Source organism: Colius striatus, chromosome 2, assembly GCF_028858725.1.
Source record: "Colius striatus isolate bColStr4 chromosome 2, bColStr4.1.hap1, whole genome shotgun sequence".
NCBI lineage: Eukaryota > Metazoa > Chordata > Aves > Coliiformes > Coliidae > Colius > Colius striatus.
Window position 1 is genome coordinate 12718854 of NC_084760.1, and position 12991 is coordinate 12731844.

General features: G+C 39.2%; 1 protein-coding gene across 1 annotated transcript in view; it reads right to left on the bottom strand.

Moving 5' to 3' along the window:
- Positions 1-5510: 5510 nt before the first annotated feature.
- TTK (TTK protein kinase) overlaps positions 5511-12991 on the bottom strand; it is a 28833-nt gene continuing 21352 nt past the window's right edge. The window contains exons 14-21 of the mRNA XM_061990261.1: positions 12390-12547; positions 12148-12299; positions 10787-10911; positions 10396-10476; positions 8533-8709; positions 7267-7357; positions 6942-7039; positions 5511-5597 (exon numbers count right to left, since the gene is read on the bottom strand). Of these exons, the coding sequence (XP_061846245.1) occupies positions 5511-5597; positions 6942-7039; positions 7267-7357; positions 8533-8709; positions 10396-10476; positions 10787-10911; positions 12148-12299; positions 12390-12547 (969 nt within the window). The remainder of the gene's footprint in view (positions 5598-6941; positions 7040-7266; positions 7358-8532; positions 8710-10395; positions 10477-10786; positions 10912-12147; positions 12300-12389; positions 12548-12991) is intronic.

Consider the following 12991-nt stretch of genomic DNA (forward strand, 5'->3'; position numbering starts at 1 on the left):
CAAACACAAACCAAATAGGAGACACCAAAGTAGGGTGACAGTTTGACCACTCTACCCTCAGACTAACTCTCACCCTTCTCTGCACTCTCTGCTGGGAGGGATTTAACCACTGCCTTTTGGCCCAGCTCCATATTGAGCAGCAGAAACTTAGATGAGAAGCAAGAGTCTGACTCCTTCATGGCCATGGGGATAGACTTGTCTTGCTCCTCAGACAAGTGCCCTGAGAGCAGGGAGTTGTATCCAGGAGCAGTGATTACAAACAGACATAGCTCTGGTTTAGTCAGCCATCTTCTCTTCCTACTTGATCCATTCATAATGTCCTGAACTGGGGCCTTGAGGGTGACAGTAATGCGTTATGGGCAATTTGTCATCTTGAGAAAGCTTGAGGCAGCAACCTCTGTTACCCAACATTTAAGACCGGTATTTTCTGTCCTTTTAAAGCTACTCATGCATAACTATTCCCTACTTCACACACACTTCTAAGATGGTAGCAGAACCAGGAAAGGGAGATGGTTGTCTGTAAAGCAAAGAAAAAAACCCAATAGGAATAGACTGAGGGCTGGCAAGTGGCAGCTGCCAAGGTCTTGTAGCACATCACTGAGGCAGGGCAGGAGGAGAAATCAGTTACCCATTTGCAATAGAAAAATGTTATTTGAAAGGGATGACTGATAACAACCCACTGCCTCTCATCAGCCCCAGTCCTCTTTCATAAGCTCCTCACATGCCAGGTACATTTCCTGCAGGTTCTTTAGTAGTTATGGAATGAGACAAAGGCCTGATAAACCATACAATTGCAATAGAAACAATAAAGCCTGTAGCACTGCTGCTCTGCATGTTCAGTACTAACCACGGTAAGTTAGCAAAACACTTAAAGTTAACAATTATAACATTAGACTAATTTATGCTGAAGTATGTCAAGATTTGTAATCTACACAAGCAGCTAGGAGATATTTCAATCATAACTCTTAATGAAAAGATGCTTCTGCACAGCAAAGATTTCCCTCACCAGTTCTCAGAGGAAAAGGCTGATAGTTCTTTTCCCCATCAAGCAGCAGCCAGAGGTGGTGTTTCAGTTCCCATGCCATGAGCACTCTCCCAAGCTGTCTAGAATATTAAATTTGTGGAGTAACATTTTTTTCTTCAGTACCTTCAAGCTTTACAACTTTTAACATTTATAGAACAGACAAGCAGAGTCCAATTAGCACATGCATTCATTATGCTTGAAAACATAGAATGGTAGGGGTTGGAAGGGACCTCTAGAGATTGCCTAGTCCAATCCCCCTGCTGAAGCAGGTCAACCTAGATCAGGTCACATAGGAATGTGTCCAGGTGGGTCTTGAAGACCTCCAGGGAAGGAGCCTCCACACCCTCCCTGGGCAGCCTGTGCCAGGGCTCTACCACTGAACTTCTGCAAGAGCACAAAAGCTTGGCATTAAGATAAATCAAGAGAATAGGGCCATTACAGGGAACAAGGGTACATTTTTTTTCCCCTAGAAACATGAAATAACAATCCCCCTTCCCCACAGGTGACTAATTGAAACTCCACAATCTGTTTCATGTAATAACATTTATATTAAGGTTAAGTTTGTCACTCCAAGTTTGCCCTCACAAGGGAGATGTGCTGTTCCTCCTGCGGGGAGCACAGATTGCCTGCGCCCTGCTTCAGCCTTTCTCCCAGACCAGGCTGAGGGGAGAAGGGTTGGTATCAGGAGTGGTTCCCACTCCTATTCTCTTCTCCATGTGTAATCCAGAGAATCATTGTTAACCTGAAACAAAGGAGGCGGTGGACAGCCTTGGGAACACCACACCCCAGAATAATTAATACTCTTACATGCACTTGCTCTGTTCACAGCAGGGTAGTCCTAACTGGCATGTGAAGGTGGTGAGGGTTTAAGAGTTTTGAAACAGACATTAAGCAGAGGCCTGATAAAGTTACACAAATTCTATTCTTCATGAAGTAACTTAGAGAAATAGTTAAAGAAGTGCTTTTCTGCTTCAAGTGTGAGAGAGTAAAGAATAAAGTTTCCCACCTATCAAGGAAAGATTTTATTATATTAGCAAGCTCTGAAACACTCATTTGAAAATCAAAGCTACTAAAGTTTGGGACACTATACTTCTAAGTTTCATGTATCATTTGAGGTCAAAGTGTGTGCTGATCTTCTCTCTCACCCTTCAGTTCTCATAGGGCTAATAAAGTCATTAAAAAGCTGACAAATCAATGGCAGTGAGAATTAGCAGGAACACATTGAAATAAAGTTTTTCCTCTAATATTGCTGCTGAGATAAGTATTTACAACTCACTGTCTCTCCTCTTTGATACTAACCTCAGGTCAAGACATAATGATAGTTCTATGAGTGATACCAATGCAACCTGATCTAAGTGGACCTGCTTCTGCAGGGAGGTTGGACTCGATGTCTAAAAGGTCCCTTCCAACCTTACCATTCTGTGATTCTATGATACTACAATGTGCAAGCATGGCAAAAGGTTATGCTATGAACTGCAGAATCATGCAAAGGACAGATGCCACTCTGCATCTGGACCACTGCAGAAATAGTTGTGTCTTCCAGGGACAAAAGGTAACCCAATTTCTTTAACTGGGGTTGTCAGTAAACAGTGATACCCCATAAAAACTAATGGGAAGCATGTACAATATATGCCTATTCCTATAGGTATAGAATAAGCTTACCTAGACAAAGAGAAGATAAAGGCATCTCAGCTCTGCTAATACACCTGTCAAAGGCAATGGGGATCCCCCTTTTATAGGATAGAACTGAAAGTTCTCAAGAACAACAAAGGGATCAGCTCTGGGGCCAGTCTTGTTCAACATCATCAACGACCTGGATGAGGGGACAGAGTGTACCCTCAGCAAGTTCCCTGATGGCACCAAACTGGGAGGACTGGCTGATTCCCCAGAGGCTGTGCTGCCATTCAGCGGGATCTCAACCAGCTTGAGAGTTGGGCAGAGAGGAACTTCATGAGGTTCAACAAGGACAAGTGCAGAGTCCTGCATCTGGGAAGGAACGACCTCCTGCACCAGTACAGGCTGAGGATTGACCTGCTGGGGAGCAGCTCTGCAAAGACAGACCTGGGAGTCCTGATTCATAATAAACTGAACATGAGCCAGCAATGTGCCCTCATGGCCAAGAAGGCCAATGGCAGCCTGGGATGCAGCAAGAGTGTGGGCAGCAGGTCAAGGGAGGTTCTTCTCCCTCTCTACTCTGTCCCGGTGAGGCCTCATCTGGAGTCCTGTGTCCAGTTCTGGGCTCCTCAGCTCAAGAGGGACAGGGAAGTGCTGGAGAGAGTCCAGCGCAGGGACACCAAGATGATCAGGGGACTGGAACATCTTTCATACGAGGAAAGGCTGCGGGAACTGGGGTTGTTTAATCTGGAGAAGAGGAGACTGAGGGGAGATCTTATTAACATTTATAAATATCTAAATGTTGGGTGGGTGTCAGGAGGTTGGAGCATCACTTTTTTCTATTATATCACAAGAGGACAAGGGGATGAAGATGGAACATTAAAAGTTCCATTTAAACACAAGAAGAAAAGCCTATTTCACTGTTAACACAATTACCCAGCATTTTGTGGTGTTCAAAGTAACTTGTAAAAATTCTTTGGACTGCAGATGCATCTTCCCAAGGTGGCCAGATGTGTTGGCTTAAGTCTCCAGCAGTAGGAAAGACCAGTTTTCCCCCCTAATCAACCTTCTAGATGGCATACAGATGATAGAAGTGCTACAAATATGCACCTCTACCAGAAACAGAAAGAAATTCAGGGCACATGATTTGAGCTCCAGCGTTTGAATGCATAACCATACTTTTTACCACTTTCAGGTGGTAAAACCTAGCAGTCTAAACTAGACTACCATCTATCTTCAGGAGCCCTATGGAGATTTCAGAATACTGTTCCAAGTTCAGGTGGACAGGTAACCAGTATCACAGTGCTACTCAGATTTTTGATCCTCCAAATCTTTCAAGAGCCGTGGAAGTGAAAGCCACAGAAATCAACCAGCGGTAAGACAGTGAAGACTCATGTTCCCAGATCAAAACCAAAGAAAGACTTACATCCTATGAATCCAGACAATCCAAAATACACTCAGAAGAAGAAATTGGAAATATTTAAGCATATGCTTACAATAAAAAACCTCCCTCAGTTTAGGGCTTTGTGAAGCATTGTGACATGTTTTCCTAATAAGAGTTATCCAAACTTAAACAAAATACAAACGCTATCACGAAGACTTTAAAACATTTCCACGCTCTTCTGAAGCTAAGAAAACATGAGCTCAGTGATTGAACATGCAGAAATCACCAGGGAAAGTTTCCCTAGTGTTGACCTTCAACTTTTTTCCATCAATGATCAAGGAGTGTGTAATACTTTTAATTCATTCAGATAAACAAGGAAAGAGCCCCTTTAAGCTGGACTCCTTATATACAGTGCTATTATACAGGAAAGGCAAACAGACTCTTTCAAAATGCTTGATCAACATAGAGATATGACAAGTTCCACATTTTAGAAGGTCTCCAAGGACAGTATAGCAGCTGTCATGAAATGGAAGGCAAGATTGTTCTATTTAAAACTATTAGATGATATTTTAACATCTTGCAATGGTTTAAGGAAATCTGAAATTCATACACTTGCACCAGAAATGTAACTCATTAAAAATCTGATCAACCACAGAATCTTAAGGGTTGGAAAGGACCTTGAAAGATCAAAAACCCAATTCTGCTGCATTCAGCGCATTTTAGAGAGTGCTTACTATTAATACTTTTAAAAATCCAAATTGGTGATTTCTGACCATCATGAATCTTGATGTGTTTCCTATTATTTTGATATTTGAAACAAAACCAAACATATTGGATTTACAGTAGCATTTTTATTAGAACTGAAGTTATTCTATTCGTATAACTTCAGAACACTATTGATGCTTCCACCACAGGAACAGCTCAAAAAAAAAATAGGTGACATTTACGTTATTTATTACCAGTTACATTACTGATAGATTTGACAATATGTATCAGTACTGCAACTAATCACTTACAAAAACAGAGGGCTTATTTCCTTAGCTCTGCTCACAACTGAACAGAAGAGGTATTCACTGGCAACCAAAGAACAGCCTGATCCTCTGTTCATTTCACAGGAGATATTTACAGAGATGTTTGAATGCTTTTCATGCACACCAATTGGCATTTGAGAAACTTCTTTTGTTTTAGCTTCAGGAAGATAAGAGAGCTTGATACTCCAAACATTGTAACACTTGGTAAGTAACAAAGACCATAATCATAAGCTATCAATTTTCATTGTTCAGTCCAAGAGACATGCAAAGAGTGAAGCAGCCCACAGGGAAAAGCATTCAACGAATTTCTTTTTAATGATCTGCAAAAGCATTACCAGAAACACAAAGAACATTTTAAAACGTGAACTGTATGCTGAGTGTCCTTTTAAAAGCTAGCAGCACAGAATATGTTTTTACACAGACCAGACATCTCTGTTGCATCCTCAACAGCAGTACATCATTTTGTTGTCCGTGATTGACTCCCAAGTTTCGCAAATGCTGATACATCAAGTCTTTTACCACTGTTGCACTGCTCATATAATGTCTGAAAGTTAATAAAAACAAAGGTACTCAGGTGAACAGAAATGTATCTCACATGGATTCAAACTGTATCTTTCAAACAAATATCGCCTCCTGAAATAAGTCACCACACATTGAAATATTCCAAAACCCATTCTGAAATTTCTCTGCCAAATTAGAGAATAAAAGACACACTCAAGTGAATTTAGTTGTACCAGTTGCAGTGCAATATAGTGCCTGAAAGAAAATGCATACACTGAGACTTGGCAGGATGAGTAAAGGTACAGAGCTTCACAAACTGGCAGAGAACAAACAACTTATTGAGATGTAAAATCATTTACTCCGTTGTCTTTGATGTGGAAACTCCAGCATGGAAAGAGAGGTATTTGCATACTCAGAGTGTGCAAGCTATATATTCCTAAATATTCCTAAAATGTCAGTCTATTGTTCACCTCCATATTTATAAAGAAAATGAGGGATGACAGTGTGTAAGTATGCAGCAGTGTACAGATGACAGCAGTGTAAGTATACACTTGTTTAGATTTACTTTATGCATACTGAATTTGCTTTCCTCCCCATGAAATCAGTTTTGCAGTCCATCTCACTGATTACATATTCAATCACCACCACCTCTTCTGAGATACAGGTGGAAAGAAGCGAGTTGAGGAAGAATTACCAAGCTTCTCTTTCAGGCAGTAAACTAAAAGGCTGAAATAATAATACCTCAACATACAGAGACAGCAAGGCATTAACAGTTCAGCAGCTTCCAGGAAGTAAGAAGAGTTGCAGTCCAAAAGCTTGCACACTTGACAGATGGATTAAGATAATATCTCCATAATAATAGTTCTTAAAAGACCTATTACCATTTTTGGGCATCTTAAAAGCAAAGCAGCACAGCAAGGGCTATTTTAGAAAGGAGATTCTGGGGCAGTTGGGGATTTTGAAAATAAAGCATTCCAGATATACTAGGAGGTGGAAATGAAAGAAAAAGCTGGAAATCAAGATTACTATCATCCTTTCAACCCTTCCCATTCAGAAAGATGGGGATGTTCTGAATGCTTGCAAACAAAAGCTTTACAATGTGTAATGTTTTTGCAGATGTGGTTAAAGCTTTCATAGAATCATAGAATGGTAGGGGTTGGAAGGGACCTTTAGAGATCATCTAATCCAACCCCCCTGCAGAAGCAGGGTCACCTAGATCAAGTCACACAGGAACATGTCCGTGTCCTTAAAGACCTCCAAGGAAGGAGACTCCACAACCTCTCTGGGCAGAGACAGATGTACCCTTTCAGCTTCCACTACCAAACATTCTAACCTTTGTTTGTATGAACATGTACTACCATACAAAAGAGAAAGAAGATGTACTTACCCTAGCAGCTCTAGAAATAGAGTTGGGAGAATTCAAGTCAACAAGCTGTCCGAGGATGCGTTTCATTTCCTCTGTTGTTGCTTTTGCATTTGGAACAGCTGCAGTTAATTCAGAATTATGCAAAAGTTATATACAACTATGTACAAATCACCAGTACAGTTTACAACAGGTTTAAGTAGTAAAATACTAAAATATTCTCTGAAACGTACATAGACACTAAACAAAACAGGTTGTTATGGCAGTAAGTGGGATGTGCATCGAGTAGAACATTTTTTTCTCAAATAGAACTATAAATACTAAAAATGTATTTCAAAATAAAACATACCTGTCTGACAATGACTTTGAATTTGAACATAGGGATGTACCAGCAATTCCGAAACAGATATTCTTTGTTTAGGATTTCTTATTAAACAGCGCTGAAATGAAAAGAAGGGGAAGAATGCTTTGCCTATTAATTAAGCAATTTCCTAAGAATTAACAGTGAGGTTCTTTAAAAGACCTTGTAGATACCTGTCAGAACTTCTTACTGACAAACTACATACTCCAAAAGCTCAATTCACAACACAATAACGTATTAACTTAATTGACTTCAAGAGCAACTATCTCTAGAGTGAAGTTTGATATCCTGCTTTACTCAAGCGACTGCTTCAGAAGAGCCAAAGACTAGAACCTACAAGACCCTTTTAATCTGAACAACACAAAATGACAGTAAGATGAAAGTCAAAGGGATAAGTGCTTCTGGATTTCAGTTCATTACCTGCTGAGCAACACAATTAGAGTTTGAGGAACAACATAGGCCAAGTTTCAAAAGTAGGTAAACACGCAGGGTGAGGAAAAGGGATGGACAGCAAAAAACGTACCGTATTTACTTGGGGTTGTTCAGTCAAAGGCCTTCCAGACCACTTCATATATTTGCTACTGAGATGAAAATAGACTTTTGCTATGGAAACTATGTGAAGTAGTTCTTATTTCATTAGGTCTTCTTTTTGAAGAAAGCCTGTTGCTACATGTAGCAGTGAGCATTTATTTGTGGAAAAAGGGTATCTCAGGCACAACTCATAGAACCATAGAATGGTAGGGGTTGGAAGGGACCTTTAGAGATCATCTAGTCCAACTCCCCTGCCAAAGTTAGGACCACCTACATCAGGTCACACAGGAACATGTCCAGGCGGGTCATGAAGACCTCCAAGGAAGGAGACTCCACAACCCCTCTGGGCAGCCTGTGCCAGGGCTCCCTCACCTCAACAGGGAAATAGTTTTTCCTTATGTTTAAGTGGAACTTTTTGTGTTCCAGCTTCATCCCATTACCCCTTGTCCTGTTACTATCTACTATAGAAAAAAGGGATGTCCCAACCTCCTGACACCCCCCCTTTAGATATTTGTAAATGTTAATAAGATCTCCCCTCAGTCTCCTCTTCTCCAGACTAAACAGCCCCAGTTCCCGCAGCCTTTCCTCGTATGAAAGATGTTCCAGTCTCCTGATCACCTTGGTGGTCCTGTGCTGGGCTCTCTCCAGAAGTTCTAAGAAAATGTGCTCTAAATAGAAGCAATCACTATTATTTAAGTCAAATTAATCTTAAGGGACAATTACCTTTAGCACATCTTGAAGATCCTTCTCTGCAATATCTGGAAACTCTATTTCATGACTAGGATCAACGATGGCATGCAGCTTATTAATTGGATTTGTTATATGTTGAAATGGAGTCCTCCCGTATGTCATACAGTACAAAATGCATCCCAATGACCACACATCACTTTTGGGACTTATCTAATGAAAGCCAAAGAATTAAGATTACTCCTCACTTAAACTGACAAAAGGAGAGTTTCTTATCATATAACTGTACAGTCTTTCCACTTAACAGTATATCTGTTTTATGTTAGATAACAGATCTTAGAAACTATCACACAAAAACCACCAAGACAGGAGGCCATTATCTACTAGAACAGTGATGCAGCTTCATTCATTTTTAACTAAGAAAGCTATTTTTATTAATTAACCTTGAAAATCAACTTACTTGAACAACTTAGAATAAAGGTAGTCCTTAACAAGCTGAACAAAAGGCGTACTAACTGTATTAATTCAACCCGGAAATCAGTGAAACATCACAGCTATATCCCCAAAGTGGGATTGCCATGTTTCAGTTCCTCTGGGTTTAAAAGATTCAGATACAAATTTTAGCCACTACCATCTGAGGTGTTTCTTACTGGAGGACTTTCTATTTTTCCTGCTGAAGCAGTTGACGAAAAGCACATGAGGCTGGAGGAGTGAGAGGCACATAGAGAGTCTGACTCCTCAGTTACATTTTTGCTTAGAGATGAGTAGAGCTACAGAGCGAGTCTGCACTGCACATGCAACTTTTCAAAGTTATCATCCTTAAAAGAAATCCATCTAGAAAACATTCTGGTTTTAGAAAGATAAGATTGTGTTTCATGACAATAATATTTCCATTCAATTGTTAGTCACAGTCTCTGAATACATATATGCATGTATATATCCGTATGGATTTAATACCTTTCCACAAAACTATGTGCCCCTTAACTGAAGTTTAGCTGCCAATGTCAAATTGCTTTCCTTCAGTACTTTCCTCATCATTCACACTCTGTTGCCCTCATAAAGTTTAAAGTTCTACAATACATACTTTGTAGCATAGAAAAATTAACAGAATACACAGAAGCCATAGGTGTGTCATCTGAAATACTAGACTTCATTATATCACCTTTTATAATACCTTATTAGGCACCACTCATTTCTTGTTAAATATGCCTCTCTGATAAAAGAATTCAAAAATATGACTATGACACAAGCAGCATCATCTTTTGTTGTTTAAGCAAACATACTAACAATGCTTTATATCAGAAAGTAAGTTTCCTTGCTTTGAGAAAATGATTCTAAGCCAGGGTTATTCATGCAGAACGTTCAAATGTAGCTGTGTAGCACATAGCACTACTCTAAGAGCTCCACCAATTTTTGACAGAATTATGCTAAACCAAAAGGAACATCAACAGCACAATAGGCAACTGAGGAATGACCCTCTCCCTCAGCTCCATGGAAGATTCTCCCAGGAACACTCCCCAAAATTTCTAGCCTGGAGTGATTTCAGTGCAAAGAAATAGCAGAAGAGTGTTTCATATAGCTGCATAAAAATGGATTTTAAAACATTTTTACATTTATTACCAGTCTAGCTATTATCATTATATCATCAGTTCCTTCAGTGCCTAAACCTGGGCATCTGTTTCACTTTCAATTTTACTCATTAATTCAGGACTTACATTTTCTTAAACACCACCTGCAAAACACTTTTATGTAGCTGAGAGGAATAAACTCAGCTTTCAATCTCTGCCCACCATCACTGTGGCACAATGAGTTCTAGCTTCAGTGGAAGAGTTTGAGAAAAATAAGACTTTTTTTCTTAACATGCAAGGAATAGGAGAAAAAAAAAAGATCACATGTTACCTTAGAACGAGGTTTCCCATTTTCTCCATAGGAAGACATATCTTTTATTGCTTCAGGTGGCATGTAATTCATGGTGCCAATCTAGTCATAAACATGTAAAAATATTCGTTTTAAGTGAAGCATGCAATTAATTTGACTCACTTGATAAAAAGATTTGTCTCCAAGCACTGAAAAGCATCATGAAAATTTGCTTCTCTTAAGGCTGAAAGCTATTGTTATTCTCTTCAATAAAACCATGTAAAAACTCATCTATATGTGAATATTTATATAGATGTATAAAGCCATTCAGCATAAAATTTCAGTATTCATTGAAGTTACATTAATCATCGTGATCGGCAAGTACTATAGCACTTTATAAAAAGTATACATCCATTTCCCAGAAGTATCTCACCTGAGAATCTTTAATGATGCTTGTGACATCTGGCTGCATTTGGTTTGCAATGCCAAAGTCAATTAGTTTCAGCATTCCATCAACTATCAGAAAGTTTGCTGGTTTCAGATCACTGTGAATAATGCCTGTAAAATAAAGAGTTTGAAGTCAATGCAGGTTTAGTCAATTCAAGTTACCACTATGGGGTCTTCTATTGCTCAATTCCCATAACCTTTGCAAAGAGAAAAGTCGCAAAACAACTTTATCTGGACAAAACCAAATTAGCTTTTGCAGATTTCAGAAAAGCACTCCCATTTCTTTTTAAATGGTTAAGATTTGCATGAGTTTGTAGTTTGAATTCATGCAAGTCTGCAAGCACTCCAAAACAGCTCCACAAGTCTTAACTTGCATAGTTTCTCTCAGTTAGGGATAGGCCCTCTAGGTTCAGGTGCACACTGCCATACTGAACTGATGCTCGGCAATTCAATGGCCTGTCCACCGCTGGAGCTTTCTCTAGATCAGCTAAGCAGGCATTTAAAGTAAAAGAGTTAACACTGCTTAGTCTGATGCTTTCTGCTTCCTCATCTTAAAGGTATGTAATCCTCACTGAATAGTATGACTGACCTCTCACAAACCCTACTTACATGATTTGTTATGATTTTTTGTTATCATCCATATAATCAACTAATCCATCTTTATATTTTTCAAAATTGTGTGTTCCAAGGACACACAGTATGTGTTTTATGTTCTGCTGTCTTTCTGTATTACTGAATATTCTAGTGTTCTTGTGCTGTGATGAGGTAATGCTTTCTGCTACACATACAGGTTTCTTTACTTCTTTTCTCTTTAACAGGAAAAAGACCCTTATCTGCTCACTGCATTATGTAATACAGATAAATAATACAGGTGCATGCACTTCAGTTACATAGGTAAAGATGAAAGAAGTCTGAAGAACTATGAGAAAGAAGTGAAACACTGTGTCAAAGACAATAGAGCTGTGTGAAAGCTGTCATTAATGTCTAAGCTTTTTTGGAGAGGAAGAGGGGCTGAAATTTTATTGTAACAGAGAACAAAAAGTATTGGGAGCGTACAATGTAGTCTAATATAGAAAAGATTACTTCCTTGCTGTTGCAAGGAAATAGAAAGCATTACACAACAGTGACACTTGGGAGATCCTTTTCAGTAAGTAAGGTCTATCTCTGCATCAAGATTTATTCCTGCCTTTTGTTTCACTGATTTTATTTTCCAACAATAAATACCCAGCTTTGAACACCATTAGGCTTACACCAGAACTAAGAGCAGTACCACCTCCACAATTTACACACCTGCATATTACCTCTGCCATATAACCTACACAAATACCTATATTTATATAACAATACCATGTTCATGGATTGTATGAACAGCTTCCAGCATGTTTTTCCAATAGCTCTTCCTTTCCAGTGGATCAATGTTTTTTTTCTTCTTGAGCCAGCTGTTGAGATCAATATTCCCACATTCCATTACCATGTAGATGTGATGATCAGTAATTTCACTAAAAACAAACAAAAAATACACTTAGTTCAAATTTAAGGCAAGTTCTTTATATAAAGATACTTGTTTAATAAAAGGAGTGTTTACTCACTAGCCATAAAGGCGGATGATCTTATCACTATGTTGCTGCAGTTTACTCAAATGAGCAATTTCATTCTTATAGCTCTCAACAGTCTGTTGATCAGCTTCCTCTAAATTCACGTATTTGACAGCATACAGCTGCTTCTTTTCATTCAGTACTTGATATACCTGCAAAACAGTATCAGTTAACTTCATATGATCCTACTCCTGATTTACTACAGTCCTTTAGCTCACCACAGCCAGAGCTTCGAAGAAAAAGTGTACCTTTCAAAAGGAAGCAGCAACAGTAAGTTCACAAAGGAGTTCATACAAGTCAGCATGATCAAAAGAGAGAGAAGGAATCCACCAATTAGAAGAGAAACAACCCTCTATCAGAAACCACCTTGATACCACATTATATTTCCCTAGGTGTATTTGATCACAAGCCTGAAGTGTTCCTAAGACCCACTCTGCACATCCATTTCATCACACCAAGATGATCTGGAGGTTAGATCACAGGGCACACGAGGAGAAACTGAGGGCATTGAGTCTGTTCAGTCTTAAAAAGAGACAACTACAGGAAATCTTATTGCTATCTTCAGTTTACTGTTTAAGAAAAGTCCCTGTTTGAAA